Raw genomic sequence first — 19,194 nt, 5'->3', positions numbered from 1 at the left:
ACCCTGACCACCAACATTAGCAAAGTACCAGCCTTAACCCACTAAACCATCAGGAAAAAACAGGATGGGAAGCTTGATTAGAGCAGGTCTATCTTTCTTTTCAAACCATCAACACAAGATTTTAACGCTAAAGAAAGATGTAGGAAGCGAATACAGATGTAAGTAGCACAAGCTGAACCCACATTGTAAATAGCAGGATTCGAACCCTGATCCCCATCACCAGCGAGACACCAACCTTAACCCATTGAACCATCGGTGAGGACATGCTAGGGAGCTTGTTTAGAGCAGGTCTATCTTTCTTTTCAACCCATTAAAAACTAAAATATATCGCTAAAGAAAAATGTAGGAAGTGAATCCTGATCGTGACTGGCAGGCAGAAAGCAGGATTCAAACCCTGAACTCCACCAAAAGCACAACACCTGATTTAACCCACTGGACCATCAGAGAAGACAGGCCCGAAAGTTTGTTTAGAGCAGGTCTATCTACCTTTAAACCATCAACACAAGAATATAAAGCTAAAGAAAGATTTAGGAAGCAGGGACATAACTGACATCGCAACTAGCAGGATTCAAACCCTGATCCTTACCATCAGCGAGGCACCAGCCTTAATCCGATGAACCATGGAAGAGCTCAGACTGGGAGACATGTTTAGATGAGGCACAAGCCTTAAACCACTGAGCGACCACTGCTGAAAAGCATGTCTGCTTTTTGGAGGGTTCATACTTTGTTTCATGCCAGCGCAGTAAGAAAGAAGGCATGTAGGACCGGCTTTGAAACCTTATCACCAGCGTGGACTATATTAAGGACCATGTTCAGGCACAAGCCTTAACCCACTGAGCTACCACTAAAGTGCTTTTTTTTTTTTTTTTGGTGGGGTTATCTTTCATTAAAGACCAGGAAATCAAGAAATTAATCCAACACAGAAAGAAGAGAATTGAAATGTTTTCAGAGTGGACAAGGTCCAGATGTTTTATTTACCAACACAGCAACCAGCTCAACCAGGAATCGAACTCTCAAACTCATCCTCGTGGGGACTCTGACGTTAACCCCCTAGGCTATCACATCCATCCATCCATCCATCCATCTATCTATCTATCTATCTATCTATCTATCTATCTATCTATCTATCTATCTATCTATCTATCTATCTATCTATCTATCTATCTATCTATCTATCTATCCATCCATCCATCCATCCATCCATCCATCCATCCATCCATCCATCCATCCATCCATCCATCCATCCATCCATCCATCCATCCATCCATCCATCCATCTAATATGATGTGAGGGCCAGTTAACAGCTAAAACAGGTAGAAGTAATAACTACTTTTTACTTAAGTACATGTCAGAGCCAAGACTTCTTTACTTTTACTTGAGTAAAAAAGTATAATCAGTACCTCCAACTTTTACCCGCGTATTTTAAAACATGAGGATCTGTACTTCTACTTAAGTAAAGGAGGTGTGTTCTTTTGCCACCTCTGCTGATGGAACTAGCAATAGATCACATCTTAGAAAAAAATCACAATACTTCACTGACTGATATGATTTTTTTTTAATAAGAAATGTTTAGATACTGTTACATGGACGTAAATGCCAGTATACATACAAGTAGAGAAATCGATTCAAAATCTAGATGCACAAAGGAAAAAAAAAAAAAACAAGGACGGGACTTCAGGTCTTCTGCTACCCTCTGGTGTTTTCTGACTTTACGTGTAGAATTAGAAAAGATCATTTCTACTCATTCGTATCAGATTATTTGGTCATCGGTCAGAGCAAGTTAGACTTTTCAGCAGAGTGCTTAGATACTTGGCACACACTTACCAACATGCCAATAAGACATATGAACGTATCAAAATCTGGCTTTCTCCAATGATTTCCTATGTTGAGGCTATAACTTCATTGTAGCCCCAACCCCCCCCCCCTTTTTTTTTTTTTTTTTTTTTTTTAATTATTATAATTTTTTTTATTAATTTGTGTTTTTGTGGTACACTTTGGATTGGGTGGGGATAAGGAAGATGTTTTTTTTTTTCAATAACTTCAGTAATTTTTCTGAATGTTTAAAAAAGAAAAAACAGGTTCTGTTTCACATAAACCATGTATATTTAGTGTTTTTTTCCAGAACCTGCTTAATAAAGAAAAGAATTAAATCTGGCTTTCGAAACATAGGCACAATTAATAGCAAATTCACCCAAATATTTAGCAAATGCTGAAGATCCTATAATAAGAGTCCAAAGTCCAGGGTTGTATTACCAAAAAAAAAGTAAATAAAGCTGCATAATTCCATGGTTTATTCCTTTATCCTCATATTTTAATATAATGATTGGAATTGGAACTCTGGATAAGAGCGACTACCAAAATACATGGATGTTGTCATATGAGAACAAGTTTGGGCCAGTGAAGAAGTGAGAAGTGAGTTCTCAAATCTGGAAAGACATGATGGACACTCATGTGCCTGGAAAAAAAAAAAAGTTTGTGGATGAAGAACTGTGATCTTTTGACATTATTGTCAAGTTTATTTTTATAGCACTTTTCACAACAGACATTGTCTCAAAGCAGCTTTACAGCCATGGTCACTGTGACCAGGAAAAACTCTCTTAGATGTTCTGAGGAGGAAACCTTGAGAGGAACCAGACTCAAAAAGAGGAACCCATCCTCATTTGGGTGACATCAAGACTGTGATTATAGTCTTTAAAACAATACAGAACACTGGAGTGTGTGATTTTTTAAGTAATGATCTATTGTGCCCTAGCATTCCTGGTGAAAACTCACGTGAACGCGCACTCGAGGGACTTTATGATGCCGTGGCTCGCTCTTAGTTAAACTAGGCTGGGTGGGCGTGGTTGCGAAAAGGCTCAACCAATCAGAGAGAACGGGGCGGGGTGTTGAGCAGAACCAACCAATCAGAGTGACCCACGACCCAATGGACGCTATCGGTCCGGTTGACTTGGCGTGTATTCCGCGTGATAGCGCAGTGGAGGACGTGTGCAGAGGGAAAAAGCGAGATTTGAGTTGTCCAAAAGAAAAGACAAACTATCATGGTGACCCTAAAACCCGTCGCACACAAATTAGTAAGTTATGTGCCATTTGTGCTTGTTCTGCTTGATCTTCGATACGAAGGTAAGAAGGTACTTAATATACCACACACACACACACACACACACACACACACACACACACACACACACACACACACACACACACACACACACACACACACACACACACACACAGAGAGAGAGAGAGAGACAGCTAGCTGTACAGCTGCATGAACAGTTTCACCCTGGTCATCGCAAAAGTTTTCTTCTAGTATACCAAGTAGTAGACCACCAAGAGATTTGGGATACAGCCTATATTTTGTGACGTCATTATGAGACATCTCACTGATGATGATGATGATGATGATGATGGTGGTGTGTTAAAGTCCAAGACAATAATGTGTCCAAAAAGTTATGCCACAAGAATGTATTTTTTTTGTTTTTTAAACCAATATTAAACAAATTCCCAAGCATATTCCATGTCCTACTGCATGTCCTGAGTTTCCTTCTGATTCCAGGAGTTCTCTGCAGCAGTGAGAACAGTGTAGAAAAGCACCTGGAGATGGGGAAGAAGCTCCTCGCTGCCGGACAGCTGGCCGACGCACTTTCCCACTTCCACGCAGCTGTAGGTGAGTCGGTGTTGCTTTTTTTTTCTTCCCCCTTTCTGTTTCTGCACGATAATATACTTGTATACCTTTTGTTTTTGGACTTTATGTAGATGGGGACCAGAAGAACTACATGGCCTACTACAGAAGAGCGACCGTCTACCTGGCCATGGGCAAGTCGAAATCCGCTTTACCGGATTTAAGCAAAGTTATTGAACTCAAACCTGATTTCACCTCGGTGAGTTTTCTTACTCGTGGGTAAGATATATATTGTAAAATCCTGTGTAATAGCGTCGAGTAACCGGGGATCTGTCACAGGCTCGACTTCAGAGAGGAAGCCTGCTACTGAAACAGGGCAAGCTCGATGAGGCTGAGAGTGACTTCAAAAAAGTGGTAAGTAACTCAAATATGCAAGTCAATTTCGAATCGATTTCTTTTTGTTTAGACTCCTCTTATTGATCGATTACTCATATTAACTGTTGTTTTCCTACCCAGTTCAACATCCTGTTGATATCATGATACAGTGATATTGAGCCCTTTTGGTTCCTCTCAAGGTTTCTTCCTCTTGCCATCTCAGGGACCTTTTTTCATTGCCACACTCAAACGTCTAGACCAGGGGTCACCAAACTTTTTTTCCACAGAGGGCTACTTCTTGGGGACCGATTAATGTGAAGGGCTACCAGTTTGATAGACACTTCTGAAATAACAACTTTGCTCAATTTACCTTTAATTATATGTTATTATTAATAATTAATGATATTTATCTATATCAGGGGGCCAAAACTTAAAGCACACTTCAGGTCATGGGCTGAACAGGATACACATTTATTGAACACACTCAAACAATGTTTTTTTCAACATAAATATGAATAAAAACAGACAGGAATATTATTCCAGAATAAATCAACTTCAATAACTTCAAATATTTTGCTCTCCATAAAAATATCTCCAGACGTCTCACAGCTTCATCATGCAGCTCTTCGGAAACTCTCCCTCAGTAAATAACCGGCTGATGTGCCTCTGATTTCTCCTCTGCTTTCACACCAGCTTCACTTTGTGATTTTGCTGTGGTGAAAAACGTCTGCTGAAATGTCAGATTCTTCTTCTCCTCCTTTCTGTATCTTCTGCTCTGCATTCAGGTTTTTCAGCTTCTCCTGATGTTTTGTCTCGTAGTTCCGTCTTAGATTCGATTCCTTAGTAAACGTCTACTCAGAATCCCATCGGTTTTCAGAATCCACTTTTCTCTTCGCCACTGTGAGGGGCTTCGCAATAACTTCACAATAGAGTTAATACATGAACAGAAGCTCGACTTGATTGACGCTGGAATGTTCCTCGGGTTCGGTAAGGCAGCTGAAGCGTATCCATTCTTCTATACAGCTTTAGAACCTCTATCTGTCAAGAGCTGCTTCGAGACGACGTCCGTTGTTAAAAGCGTTCCCAGCACACAAGCTCATTTCAATCTTCAGTAGCTATCCAGCTGTATGGCTTTTGAAAATGATTTCACTTTGACCACGGGCTTCAGTTCAATCTGACTAGACATGATTGTGAAGAATAGTGCATTCATTATGTTGGTGTTCAGGAAATGCCCATGTCTGTTTGGTTTATTCATATTTAAATTCAATTGGCTTTACAGAAGTAGATTGTGTATATCAACTTTCGAATTAGACTCTAAGTTTATACCTAATGAGAAAACCAGTGGCACCAAAGAAACCTCCATGAGATGGTGTCTGGAACTCCAGGTGACACCGTTCGTTAGCGTTCCATCAATGTTGAGGTTATGTTCGATCACTATAAAAATGAAGGAGCTTAACGATTTGTCTGCTAGAAGAGATGTTTGTTTGTATACATTTTCTTTACTTCTTTCCATATATATAGCTGAAATCGAACCCCAGCAACAGAGAGGAGCAGGAAGCACAGAGCCAGTTGAAGAAATCGGATGAAATCCAAAGATTGGTGTCTGAGGCTCGGAGCAGTTTCCAGCGTGACGACTTCGGCGCAGCGGCTGCGCTCCTGGATACGGTTATTGAAGTGAGTTTAGCTGTTAACTCAATCATTCGAATTCTAAACGACATCGAAGGCAACACCCGAGCAACCCAAGTTTTACATGCAGTGTGTTCAGGGGTTACACCAATGAAAAACCTGGGCCACTATCAGAATCGCATCACGAATATGTTTCGAATTTCTATCCAATCAGATCCCTGTGGCTGACTTCCGAGGCGCTCTAGCAGGCGTTCAATCGCGTGGACTTTTTCCCGTCTTTTGATTGGATGTTCAGCGAGCGCTCTGATCAGAGTTCGCAACCCGAATCTGTAGCAAACTGCACAGGTTTAAATATATTCGCTACAAAGGCTGAGTAGAAACCGATTTGGCGCCAGTTGTAGTTACAAGGACGGGTTAAAAAAACGTTTGGTAAGCTTTTTCCTGCACCATTTACACTTTGGTGGAAATCCCCAGGAAAACCGTAAAAACCCGTCATTTTACGAGGTTGATATCGATGCTCGTGCTGGAGCTGATGTATGCGACGATGTGGCTACAGTGAAAGGAGACTTGTTCATTTGCGTTCATTGGGTTACTTGTTTTAGTCACGGCATGAGTACGAGACTGTTTTTTTTTTTTTTTTTTTCTTCAGACATGCGTGTGGGACGTTTACTCCCGAGAGCTCCGAGCCGAGTGCTTCATTCAGCTGGGCGAGATGGGAAAAGCGATCGGTGACCTTAAAGCAGCATCCAAACTGAAGAACGACAACACGCAGGCTTTCTACCAGCTCAGTACCATCTATTACAACCTGGGAGATCATGAGATGGCCCTCAAGTAAGTAAGCTCCTGAAGATGGGATTCAGTGTCATTTGCTGGTGTGGTGATTATTTTCGAACGTACGTACACATTTAAAACTGGTGTTTGGAGGTCATGACGATCACATCTCGAAGTTCTAGTGAGGCATCGGTGCTGTAAATGTCTTTGTCTTTCTGTCCGCAGTGAAGTGCGCGAGTGTTTGAAGCTGGACCCTGAACACAAGCAGTGCTTCAGCCATTATAAGCAGGTGAAGAAGCTCAACAAGCAGATCACGTCAGCCGAGGAGCTGATCCAGCAGGAGAGGTGTGTACTTCTAACACAATCTAATCTGATGGTCCATAAACACCCAGACTCATAACATATCATTTACACCTGACTAGAAGATGGTGCATGTGGCGATTTGTGCTTACTCAGCAACAAAGGTGTTAGGAAACTGAGGTACTGATGTAGGTGAGGAGGCCTGGAGTGCATCCCAAAGGTGTTCAATAGGGTTTAGAGCTTTATAGCAGGAGATCTTCCACTCCAGTCCATAAAAAGCATATCATCATGGAGCTGTCTTTGTGCACAGGAACATTGTCATGCTGGAACGGGTTCAAGTGTACAATTCTGGCATGGATAGAAAAGTCCGGTTTCCCAATACTTTTGTTTATATTGTGTATGGATGGATGAATGGAAAGATAGAAAGAAAGAACTTTATCAGCATTCTTTAAGTACTAATACAATACTAGCAGTGTGCAACCTGACGGTACAGGAAATAAATGATGGCAGTGAAAAATATATGCAGAAGCTGTAGAGCAAATACACATTAAACCATTAAATAAAATGTAATCAGTCTGTATGGTCATTTTTTTTTTTTCTCCTCCGCACAGGTACGGAGATGCAGTCAGCAAGTACGAGTCGGTTATGAAGACGGAGCCGAACGTTCCACAGTACACCATCCACGCCAAGGAGCGCATGTGTCACTGTCTGTCGAAGGTAAACTGGCTTTTCCCCCCTCACAGACCGTCACGTCACTCTGATCACAACGTGAATAAATGAATATGAATGCATCGGTCTGGCCGCAGGATCAGGAAGGTGCTAAAGCGATCCTGGTGTGCAGCGAAGTCCTGGGCACAGACCCTCAGAATGTGAACGCTCTCAAAGACAGGGCTGAGGCCTACCTCCAAGATGAACAGTATGAAAACGGTAAATCTGTGCTGCTTCATGTTTCCGGTGTTGTGCTGCACACAAGGTGCGCTAATGACTGATGTTTATTCAGCTTCTCAAAAACAAATACAGTGGTCCCCCGAAAATGCGTGAATTTTAGACACAGCCCCTAGGTGAATTCATCTAGTCTTGAACCCCCCCCCAGACCAGTAACCCAGCACCTTAACCACTGAGCTCCCCCTAGTGTACGGAATTTATTTCAAAGTTTCAAATGGTATTCCTAACGTTCCTGAGCATTCGGTCCCGCGAATTTGAAGCTAATGTGATCCGATCAGAAGGTCAAAGGTTCAGGCTACAGCACCCCCACTTTTTGGGCCCTTGAGCAAGGCCCCGACCTCGATTCTATTATTTATTTATTTTTTTAAACAAGCCAATACCAATTTTCTTAACAAAGCTAAAACCGAGTCCCTGCATTAGAACCAGTTTCCTAAACAAATCTCATCTGTGCAGCCATCAAAGACTTCGAGAGCGCAAAGGAGTACAGCGAGAACGATCCTCAGATCAAGGAGGGATTAGAAAGAGCACAGCGCCTCCTCAAACAGTCCCAGAAGAAAGACTACTACAAGATCCTCGGGGTCAAGAGGTGAGATCCGTTATCGGCGACCTCGGGTTAATAACGAAGTGTGTCCTGATCGATATCCGTTCTAAACCTCAGCCTGGTGTGACCCCCCCCCCTTCTAGGACAGCCCAGAAGAAGGAGATCATTAAAGCCTACAGGAAGTTGGCACAGCAGTGGCACCCAGACAACTTCCAGGATCCTGAAGAGAAGAAAAAGGCTGAGAAGAAGTTCATAGACATCGCACAGGCCAAGGAAGTGCTCACTGACCCAGGTGAACAATCAAACACTCTGAAATCTTACTTTTAAATGAGCACCAGTTTATCGACAAATTTAATGTTTCCAGCCATATGAGGTTCTTCCCCAAACTTCCCCAGAGCATGCTCTAACTGACTGTAAATGTTGCCACCTTTTGTGCTATAAAACACCATTTTTTTTTTTTTTTGCAGAAATGAGGAGTTCGTTTGATCAGGGTGAAGACCCCCTGGACCCTGAGAGCAAGCAGGGAGGAGGCCATCACCACTTCCACGGCGCCTGGGAGAACTTCCAGGGTTTTAATCCTTTCGGATCAGGACCGTTCAACTTTAAATTCAATTTTAACTGAGGTACCCCTCCCCCCCCCCACCCACAGGAGCAGCCTGAGAGAAAAAGCGTAACCTCCTGAACCTAATTGACACTGAACGCCGCAGACGCGCCGGCAGGAGCTGCCGTGGCATCGAGACGCATCCCGCTCCGTTCGAATGTTCACGGACCTGCCGAGCGGAACCGAGTGGTATTACGTAAAGCGATTTTTGTTCTTCTTCTTCAGGGAAACTTCACAGTGTAGGTTCAACTCCTAATCAATCGACTATCCCAAAAAATCATATGTAAATAGGAGACTGCACTATTTTTCTAAAAATGTAATAATACTTTGTAAATACGGAAATAAAAAAAAAAAGGTGTTGCTTTATTTAATTTAACCGGAAACTCCGCTGTGATGTTCTGATGTCACTGTTTCAGCCTCCTGCAATTCGACTGCACTGTTAATCTGCTTTCAGTGACACTCATTGTAGCTGTTTATAAACATTTTATTCCTGAGAAAATCCACGTCCTTCCAGGCGTCGTAATAATAATAATAAAAAAAAAAAAACAGCTCGGCATTGATGTAACATCAGATCAACAAGGGAATGTCACAATCGTAGTGGATAAATTTTTTTTTTTTTTTACAAATAAACACCAAAATCTCTAAACAGTTGCTCCAAACGTACTGTAACGATTTTAGGAATTAGACACGATGCAAAAAAATCACCCCCCCCTCGTTCCTCCTTTTCGTGCAAACATTTAACCCTAATACAAGAGAAGAACTCGGCATGAGCTTATAGTGTGGAATAGATGAAAAGGGGGAAAAACAAACAGACGAAAAAATATTTAGACATGAGGAATGTGCATACGCAGTTTACTCGTCAGTGCATTTTTTTTGGTTCCCAAAACTGACCACTAGGTGGCAACAAAACCCAGTCTGTCCCTTTTGCATCTAATGAAACTCGCCGTTATTTGATGTGCAGCAGAACAAAAAAAAAAAAAAAGGATAAATACACAATAGAATCGTTACATCGCTATCTTCAAATCTTCATCTTCCGTGTGTGACCTCGTGGCTTTAAAATGTAAACACCAACCAGGAAGATCCATGAATAGAAAACCGTTATAAAAAAACACCTCTCCTCCTCCCACCCTTTAGTTCGGAGTTCAGGTCGTGGATTTCTGTGCACTTGTAGAGCTTTATGAGAGGTTTTTTTTCTTTAAGTGCATACTTCCCTCTGTCCGTGTTCACCAGGTGCTAAAGTTCATCACGTTGGCTGCCTGTAGGAACAAATGTTAGTGAGCAGCTCGAAACATTCGCATGAGCATTTTGGTCCTAAAAGAAAGCGGGATTAGGTCTGCTCACCGGTACCCCGTGTCTGCGAGGCGGCCGACTTCGTGCTGTTTTTCCGATTCTTGACACTCTTCAGGTGCTGCTTGATCTCGTTGTCGTATCCGGACCACTCGGGCACGATCCGTACCGCGGCACTCAGCTTCGGCTCTTTGGTCTTCGGATTGTTACACTGTGAAGACATGCTTCATCAGTCACTGCACAAAAACTCTGCTTGAGGGGACACGTGGAATATCCTGAATGAACACAAAACCCTTGTACCTTATGCTTTTGCTGGAATTGGGCTTCAAACAGTAAAAAAAATGGACTGAAGCACAGCAACATTGGTACCATTTGGTAAATCCTGGACTGTATTCTCAGCATTTCCTGGAAAATTCCTGGAAATGCACCGTATTGGATCTGCACTGCATCTTCAGATGAACAAAACTATTAGGACGTTTGACCTTTGGTCCATTAGGACTTTGATCTATATAGTTACATCATTATTCGGCTAGTATTTGCTCGGAAAATACAAGTGATGTCTCCGATTTCTAGAACGTGCCTACGGCTAAAACCTCTAGAACTACGAAGAACTTTCACTTGAACATCAAAGACGTTACGTGAGGATCACGTCACAGGAAGTGGCTTTCGGATGCTCTACACGATCAGCCATTGCGCTTTTTTCTTCGGTTTCCCCGACTTCATTCACATCCTGACAGAATTGATTTGAGTTGAATCTTTTGGATCTGGTCAGAGTCACTTAAAACACCAGCCAGACTTAAAACAAAAATATAAAACTGGTTTAAGCCTCAGGGAATAAACGCTAATCTGTAGACTCTAATAAAAGCATGCACGATGAGAGGTGGGAGTGTAAATGAGACTGCTATTCTCGTCGGTGTGTGTGTATGTGTGTGTGTGTGTGTTAGATTGCACGAGTGAGAATATCTGGCCCTTAATTCATTCCGCTCATTCCTGCCTGATCAGACATTGAAAAGGCTCCGCATGTGTGCATCAATCATCCTGAAGGAACAGCTAGAAGAACGGAGCTGAAAAAGGCAACGTCAGTATCCACACTTCCATTGCAACTAAACACCATATGCATATTACAGTCTAGACTGATACTGGAACCTGTATATAGGCACACTTCCATGCTACTGAGCTCTGAGACTAAGACCACATACTGGAGAAGACATGGCTAGGGATCCGAGATCATTCAACCAGACAGAATTCCGACATGTCATTGAAATCTCCATTAAAAGGGGCCTGGGATGAGCATGGAAGGAGCTTGAACCATTTTTGTGTTGATTCTGATGTATGTTTTGGATCATTGTCCTGATGGAAGATCCACGAGATCCACAAGTGATCAGCAACTGGCTCGAGAGATCAAGGGATCGGTGGGTGATCACTCTAATTGCTGTATCTATTTACTGATCGGTAACTAGAGGGCGCTATCGGTGTCTGATCAGTAACTCGGTCAACAGATACAGGATTTAGATAAAGGGATCAATTGGAACCGCATATGGCAGGAAAGGTCAGGTGACCCAATACTTTTGGGAAATGTAGTCGGTCTGTCTAGGGTTTAAGAGCACCAGAATGACACCGAGGGGAAAATGATTTCCAGGAACACGATACATACCAGGTCGATTGTCTTAGCGCTGGCTTTGGAGGCATCATCGCACCAAGTTTCACACCACAGCCAGTCTTGAGGTAACGACTTAATGGCCACTTGATGGATCATATTGTTAGGGAGGTCCTGTCATGAGAATTAGAAGAAGAGAATAAACACCATTTAATGTACTGAAAACTCAGTACATGCATTCTGGTGTGAGTATTCAATTATTAAGACCTGGTCTAGATTCGAAAGGCTGTTCGGATCTTGGCTTAAAGCCTGGTACTGTCCTCGAAGACGATCTCCCGCTGCGATCTTCCTGAACTTCTTTAGGTCCACCACATAAAGTGCACTGGAATGAGACAAATGATTCGTAATGATGTCAGAAAACTCAGTGATTAACATTCAACTCGACTTTGGTTGAAAGTTTTCTCAACCTGATGTGGTATTTCCTGTGACCCAGATGGGACGCCCAGTAGCCAGTCTTCCAGAACCGGTAACCGTCCATTTCATGACGGCTGGCGCAAAACGGCGTGTATCCATACGGGGCTCCTTCCAGGTCCAAGTCCCTCAGCTCTTTCAGGTCTGCCCTGACAATCTGAAAGAAAAAACAAAAGGATTGTGTTCATGCTAATAAAATAATAATGCTAATAAATCATGCAGATCTACAAAATATTGACAAACGTACTGGGACACGTGACCTTTTCAGCTATATGTGGGGTTTTTCCCAAATTTTTACCTCACAATTGTATTCCAAATAAATATATAGCTTGTCTACGCTAGCTATACACCCCCCCCCCCCCGGCCTTCATTTCATCTGAGTGACTCAAGATCTTTCTAGAAGAACGGAGGTGAGGTGTCCACAAACCTTTGTCTACAGTATATATTGTATGCTAATCTCGAGAGGCTTTAGACTCACCTGATCGGCGTCCACAAAGATGATCTTGTCCACCGCTAGAGGGAAGAGAACATCCAGAAAAAGGATTTTGTAGCCCCAAATGATGCGCTGCTTCTCAGTCTGCTGATGCAACCAACGGGGCCACTTATACTGCACCAGTTCGTACTGGAAACCGTAAGCTTCAGCCATGTGGGGAATGGATTCCTACACACACAATCACAATGATGAGATGTAAAAAAAAAAAAAAAATTCAAAAATCCAAATATTCTCTATAATAAATCCGTTCCCCAAAAAATAAAAAAAGACCCATCAAAAAACATTTGCATTTAATTGTATATTAGTTTTAATTCTATCCATCCACATTATCTTCTGTTTCTCCAGACTGAAAGAAAAAAAAAACACTTTTGTGGATGGAAAGTCTGATTGATGAGAGAAAAATGGCCAGATTGGTTTGGTTTGCTATGTAGAAGGACTTATTAACTCTTAGAAATCACACTGTACAGCCGTGGTGAGCAGAACCGCATGTCAGCGTGCACGCAACGTTAAGGTGGTGAGCTACAATAGAAAAAAAGAGATTATAATCTGGTCTATTCAATAATCCGTTGCCAGATCCTCCGTTTTGTCGCTACTGTAGCGCTGAACTTCAAATATACCTTTAAGTCTGTGTCAGAAAAATCAGAATTGGGCAACCACACTTGTTTGGTCCATACACATATGGACAGATTATTATATATTCCACTAATGTCCAGATATACAACAAAGTGATACCCAGTTAATAGCTTTCGTTGAACACCTGCCCATAAAACTTGCTGTTTTAATAACGTCCACTCTGATGTTGGAGTGTAGTAGCTCCGGGACTCATTGAGGGTGAGGTGAGGAGGTGCAGTCAGAGTTCAATTCCTCCCAAAGGTGTTCAATAGGATTGAAGTCAGAGCTCTATAGCAGGCCACTCGAGATCTTCTATGAGTTTAAAAAGCTGGGTTTATGCACAGGGGGGCATTTCATGATCAGGGTTAGGGTCTTCTAGTTCAAGTGAAGGAAAAACCGAATACTCCTGCAAGTGTGTGCCTTCAACTTTGTGGTAACAGTTTGAGAAAGAAACGTGGAAATGTCAGGCGAAAAACAGATTTTTACCTTAAAAGAGGGAGAGAGGTAGTTTTTCAGGAACCAGAACTTCACAGGGGTTTTAGTGTGTCGCAGGACTGACAGCATCATAATCCTGAAAAGCAAAAGTACAGGGTGAAGGTACTGTAGATGAGAAAGGAAGAAACAAAACAGTGATTGTGTGTGTGTGTCCACTACCTCAGGAAGCGCTCATACAGATGTCCAGATGCCACTGAAAAGATGTTTAGCACGTCTTCCTTCACAGTATCGACTTCCTCCACGCTAGAACCGCCTGTAAAACTGCACAACGCAAATGAAGTGTCCTGTAAATGCCAGACGATTCCACAATCATATAATATTATAAGCCTCGGGAGCGAATGAGGTTCTGCCGATGCGCGTAACGATTCACCAGGTACACACACTTAGCCTTGAGTGTCTGAATATCGTTTAGAGTTGGCTATGGACTATTGAGACACTCGATAAAATCCTCACAAGTGCATGCAAACCATAGATGCCTTTATATATGCTCCATGATTTTCCATAGCCGTAATACAGTTGTATTTGGTAAACAGACTCCTTGGCTAGTGATTGGCTGAGGGCAGGCAGTAATACAAAGCTCCAGGCTATTAGAGCATGCAGCATTGTGGACAACTGACCAATGTTATGTTTCTCATGGTGGTTCCTATAAGATAAGGCAACCTATTCTTCCGAATGTTACTGAAACCAATTCTGCAATCTTTTTCCATGGAGGAGGCAGCGTGTAATTTTCCCTTCACCTCACCTAGAAGACCCCAACCTCTTCCAGCATGATGTATATGGCGTGGAAGATCTTGAGTGGCCTGCTATAGAGCTCAGACTTCAACCCGTTTGAATAAGTTTGGAATGGACTGGAACACTGACTGCATTTGAGTGAGCACAAATCTCACTCAAAAATCTAGTGGAGCATCTTCCCAGAGGAGGGAGGTTCCTCTATGAATGGGATGTCCATGCAACATAATAATGCTAGATGTTAGAAGTAACCTATTGGCACAGAGCAGACAGAACGGCAGCCTTCAAATAGACTGAATGAGTTTTTTTTACATGTCTGTGAACTTGAAGAGAGCGAACAGCAGGACCAAGACAAATTTCCAAATAAAGGGACTGTTCTGAAAAACCTGGTACATGAATGGGTGCAGCTTATTTAATTGTCTCGATCATGACCCTTATTCTGTAAGACAGGAGACAAACAAGCGAACAACAACAACAAAAAAAAAAAGAAAAAAAGACTACATTCAGCACAATTGAAATCACTATGATGATTAATATTATTAGATAATATATGAATGATATATTAGATCATATTATTAACTTGAATTAAAGAATTAGCACGTATTGATGGCTTTTGTAAAGTATTCATATTAAAAGTTCCCTTCTGAAGAAAAATCGCACTTTTTTTCTTTGAATCTGAAATTCTGTGATTTCCTTCTCTGAGCTTACCGAAGATACAAACGTGAACCCAAAAGTAACCCTAGAAGATGATGTGAGGGTATATAAAAGATTTGAAGCTTTGGCTCCCTACCTTTTTTCCAAAGTACTCCATACACTTGACACAGAAAGCAGTGAAGAGACAGATTACAAAAATGAACACAGCTGTTAGTAGAAAACGAACAAACACACACACACACAAACATGCACACACACACACACACACACACACACACACACACACACAAACGCTTTGTGATATTACATTATAAAAGGAAGCAATTAAAAAAAAAAAAGGAGTCATGTCTCATATCCAGTATCAACTCAAATATACCCCTCACTCAAATAAGTTAAATTGCAAAATACACATGCGAACTCTATAAACTCTGCTCTTGACGTACCTGGCGATCGAGTCCCACAGGCCTTTGCCGTCTGTAGAGTCACTCAGAAGATCTTCATTGAGTTTTTCCGGCTTTTTCTGGACCTACATGCCATAGATAGGCAATTTGAGTTAAGATCTCGCTTTTAATGTGAACGCAACTCGAATAATTTCCTGATTATTAACACGGGGTACATCCAAGTAGCCTAATTCTGGAGAGATTTTAATGCTGCGTGAACGAACACTCACTCTGACTTTGATGATCTTGCTGTGAAAACTGTTGAGCATCACTACGACGTCTCCGGCGTCTGCGGGGGAGTCCGTCCCGTCGTGCCTAGATGTATCGGTACCTTAAAATTACTATGCATAAAAGAAAGCCTGCAAAACTACAAGAGCGAATACAAACCCACAGCAGACAAGTACATGTTAAGATGAACAGAGATGGCGGGAACGATTTTGTTCTACTGCACACTTTGGCTTCAGTAACTGAAAATAATGCGCGAATGCAAAATTCCCATTAAAACAACATTTCCATTAAGGGATTTGGCACCTTAACTCAACTCAGCTCTATAGCAGACCAGTCAAGATCTTCCACTCCATCCCATCATCTTCATAGAGCAGGCTTTGTCCTTTGCTCTTTCCCTTTTCTGCTATATGTGGTTCTTTTCCAAACTGTTACCACAAATCTGGAGCAACGCAATTGTACAAGACGTCTTTAGATGGCGCTATAGTCAAATTTTGCATTCGCTTAAACTTGGAAAACCCGAACCTGTTCCGGCACGGTGATGCTGAAGATCTGGTTTACATGCTTTAAAAAGGAAGATCTTGCTGCTATAGAGTTCTGATCTCATCCCTACTGAACACTTTTGAGATGAATGTGAACATCTTCCCAGAAGAGTGGAGGGAATTATAAGAGCAAATTGAGACTGAATGTGGAAAGCGAAAGCGGACCATAACTCATTGTTCCCATCTGTCAGGACTGAGTGAGTGCATTAGAGGTTTTCTCTCCACACACACACACACACACACACACACACACACACACACACACTGTTAACTTGAAGAACAATGGTGCTGCCAGGGTATAAGTTTGTATACGGAAATGGCTGGCGAACGTTTGTATTTGATTTGCCGTGATTTGTACGCCAGCGTCCAGCCACAAGAGCGATTGAAGAAAATGGAAAGTGAGACTATTCGAAATCCCTCAATCTACAAATTCCCCGACTCGATTGTCAGCATGAACGGAGCGCACGTTCCCTTTCAGATCGGGTGAAAGTCCACTTGTCTCAGGTGTTTGCACACACACACACACGCTCTGTTCTCTAGTATTTGCGCCCATCCGTCACTTCCACAGCCATTGTGGCTCGTTTTATAATTCATTAGAGGGACTAAACGTCCACGCTTCGCTTTCGAGGGAGTAAATTATACGTGGCAACACAATCCGCTTTAACTAGTGGGGTTCTAGCCGGAAGATTGAGCTCGATGCTCGGGAGGCTTCTTTCTCCCTGAAAGCTTTACTCACGCCTGTATCTGATAAATGTCTTCCGAACGTCCCTTACGCAACCTCAGGATCCAGGCGCCAGGGTTCGCCTTCAGCTGGAAGTATCCCTGCAAGTCAACAAGGCATGATGATTTAACGACGTACGTGTAAAAACGTATCATTATCGCACGTATGTTTAGAGGAAATGCAAAAGGCATTGGACGTTTATTATCAGGGTGATGAGAAAATGTGACACACCGATGCAACAGACACAATTCGACAAACACTGTATGAACTACTTCTTAAATATGACTTGGAAAACCCATGAGGATGCTCTTACCAGGTTGGCCATGACGATGGTGTCGTGCATGAGCGGCTCCTGCTTCATGCCGAGGGTAAACTGCAGTCCTCGCGGAGGCTGACCCGTGGACAGGTCGAAACAGTGGCCCTCCAGCAACAGATACTCCAATTCATACTCTGCATTTACCACCCCGCTGACCTGCGAGCACACAGCGCAACCGGACGTCATAATTATATAACGGCTTTGTTTAAAAAAAAAATTAAAAAAAAACACGTCACACTTGAGTACCTCTTGTAGATGAATGTTGTCCAGGTCGTATGGACTCTGGACTGCTTCCACCATCCAGCTCTCTGGTGTGATCATGTTCAGCGTAAGCAATGGGGATTCAGGGATCTCAGTGAAGCGAGCCATCGGACCAGCTGCCATGGTGTCGTTCCCCAAGAATCCCACATCGGCTTCCATGACGAAGCGATAAAAGCTGAAACGCACAAACCCAGTTTATGCATACGGTATGAAATTATATGAAACATTAAATAACTGATTCAGACGTAATAAACCTCCTCTGATTGGTCGGAAGGTTAAATAGGACTCCTGGGTATGCTAGGCCGTGTCTGGATTTAAATTATGATGGGGGTCCTCAGAACACATCATCATAAGTCGGGGACTACCTGTATATATAGCTTTATGTGTAGAGTATATATCGTATTTGTATGTACATTTGTGTGTGTATATATGTGCATTTGTCAACCGTAACTTATCAGGTTGTAAAACGTGCTTTACCTCTTCAGGGGCATCTCTGACAGCTTTGCTCTGCAGTTCATGAACAACTGAACCCTCATATTTACCACTTGACCGAGCACCTGCAGACAAAACAGCCGGACGCACGCACGCACACACACACACACGCACACACACGACACGCAGGATTCGAAAAGGAGATATGAGCTGAATGATAGAAACGTTCTCACCAGACACGCGATCAAATTAGCAGCGGCTCTTACGATCAATAACGGGGCCAGCTTCTGCGCGTCCCTCGTGAGCGGATCCGCCGTTGCGACCACATCGAAAAACACCTCGCCTTCCCGCGGGGAAAGGAGCAAAACACTGCGAACACGGGCAAAACCGGGCATGTCGGTCGTGTTAAGCAGGATACAATGGACACTTGGTGTCTAAAAACTCCAAGTTTAAACTTTAAGATGATTCACCTGTGTTTATCTTTCACAAATTTGATCTCCTTCCGGGCCTCTGTTCTGGGAGCGGCCGAGAGGAGGGCGTCCGCTTTCATTATAAGATCGCATGCACTGGAGGGGAAGAAAAATGATAGAAAGATGATACGTCGATATCATAGCGATATATAAATAGATGCACCCCTGATTATACTCTGCATCAATCAATAAACGGGTTAAAGCAATAGTGCGGAAATTGTGGCTATTCTCGATAGATCCACTAGAGGGCAAACAAGAGCAATAAACTCGGGTAATGTCAAAAATGTGCAATTTATTTGCTCAAAGCAGTAGATTATTTTCCTATAAAAGCTCTGCCTGGACAATAATGGGTGTCCACAAACCTCCCGACACTGAAATACTTGCAATATGACCGTTTTTTCGAACTCTCCTGAAGCCCACGTGCTCCTGTAAGCCCTAACAAAAAAAAGTGTCTCTACGAAAAATTCTAGAAAAGTCAATACTGAGAAGTAGGGGCGTACTTTTTAGGCGGCAGGTTCATTTGCTTAACTTTAGCCTGGATTTTCTCAGCCGAGGTGCTGAGCGTGAGCTTCTCCAGAAGGTGGAAGTCGTCGGTGGCGAACTCGTCGTCCTCCGCAAATGGACCCAGGATCTGGCGAAGGGACGCGGAAACAATGGCATAGGTACTG

At 42.6% G+C, this 19,194-nt stretch overlaps 2 protein-coding genes across 2 annotated transcripts in view; one reads left to right on the top strand and one right to left on the bottom strand.

Moving 5' to 3' along the window:
• Positions 1 to 2,905: 2,905 nt before the first annotated feature.
• dnajc3a (DnaJ (Hsp40) homolog, subfamily C, member 3a) lies at positions 2,906 to 9,157 on the top strand. Its single transcript, XM_083535958.1, has 12 exons — positions 2,906 to 3,120; positions 3,557 to 3,667; positions 3,757 to 3,881; positions 3,962 to 4,036; positions 5,519 to 5,671; positions 6,273 to 6,454; positions 6,620 to 6,739; positions 7,306 to 7,411; positions 7,501 to 7,621; positions 8,093 to 8,225; positions 8,324 to 8,472; positions 8,648 to 9,157. The coding sequence occupies exons 1-12, from the start codon at positions 3,039 to 3,041 to the stop codon at positions 8,800 to 8,802; spliced, it is 1,512 nt and encodes a 503-aa protein (XP_083392084.1). The 5' UTR covers positions 2,906 to 3,038; the 3' UTR covers positions 8,803 to 9,157.
• Positions 9,158 to 9,502: 345 nt separating this feature from the next.
• Positions 9,503 to 19,194, bottom strand: part of uggt2 (UDP-glucose glycoprotein glucosyltransferase 2) — a 33,587-nt gene continuing 23,895 nt past the window's right edge. Inside the window, exons 24-40 of the mRNA XM_083535957.1 lie at positions 19,027 to 19,157; positions 18,527 to 18,622; positions 18,323 to 18,425; positions 18,102 to 18,181; positions 17,610 to 17,799; positions 17,361 to 17,519; positions 17,063 to 17,148; positions 15,790 to 15,874; positions 15,563 to 15,645; positions 13,896 to 13,997; positions 13,728 to 13,812; positions 12,615 to 12,797; positions 12,133 to 12,293; positions 11,933 to 12,047; positions 11,723 to 11,839; positions 10,123 to 10,279; positions 9,503 to 10,037 (exon numbers count right to left, since the gene is read on the bottom strand). Of these exons, the coding sequence (XP_083392083.1) occupies positions 10,015 to 10,037; positions 10,123 to 10,279; positions 11,723 to 11,839; positions 11,933 to 12,047; positions 12,133 to 12,293; positions 12,615 to 12,797; positions 13,728 to 13,812; positions 13,896 to 13,997; positions 15,563 to 15,645; positions 15,790 to 15,874; positions 17,063 to 17,148; positions 17,361 to 17,519; positions 17,610 to 17,799; positions 18,102 to 18,181; positions 18,323 to 18,425; positions 18,527 to 18,622; positions 19,027 to 19,157 (1,956 nt within the window). The 3' untranslated portion in view covers positions 9,503 to 10,014. The remainder of the gene's footprint in view (positions 10,038 to 10,122; positions 10,280 to 11,722; positions 11,840 to 11,932; positions 12,048 to 12,132; positions 12,294 to 12,614; positions 12,798 to 13,727; positions 13,813 to 13,895; positions 13,998 to 15,562; positions 15,646 to 15,789; positions 15,875 to 17,062; positions 17,149 to 17,360; positions 17,520 to 17,609; positions 17,800 to 18,101; positions 18,182 to 18,322; positions 18,426 to 18,526; positions 18,623 to 19,026; positions 19,158 to 19,194) is intronic.

Source organism: Silurus aristotelis, assembly GCF_946808225.1.
Source record: "Silurus aristotelis genome assembly, chromosome: 3".
Classification (NCBI taxonomy): Eukaryota; Metazoa; Chordata; class Actinopteri; order Siluriformes; family Siluridae; genus Silurus; species Silurus aristotelis.
This window is presented reverse-complemented; position numbering and strand designations above follow the sequence as displayed.

Excerpts from the sequence above, each read along its gene's own strand:
- dnajc3a (XM_083535958.1), top strand. The coding sequence starts at position 3,039 with ATGGTGACCCTAAAACCCGTCGCACACAAATTAGTAAGTTATGTGCCA. Across the intron at positions 3,121-3,556 it reads GCTTGATCTTCGATACGAAG|GAGTTCTCTGCAGCAGTGAG; the intron begins GTAAGAAGGTAC and ends TTCTGATTCCAG. Across the intron at positions 7,622-8,092 it reads AGATGAACAGTATGAAAACG|CCATCAAAGACTTCGAGAGC; the intron begins GTAAATCTGTGC and ends TCATCTGTGCAG.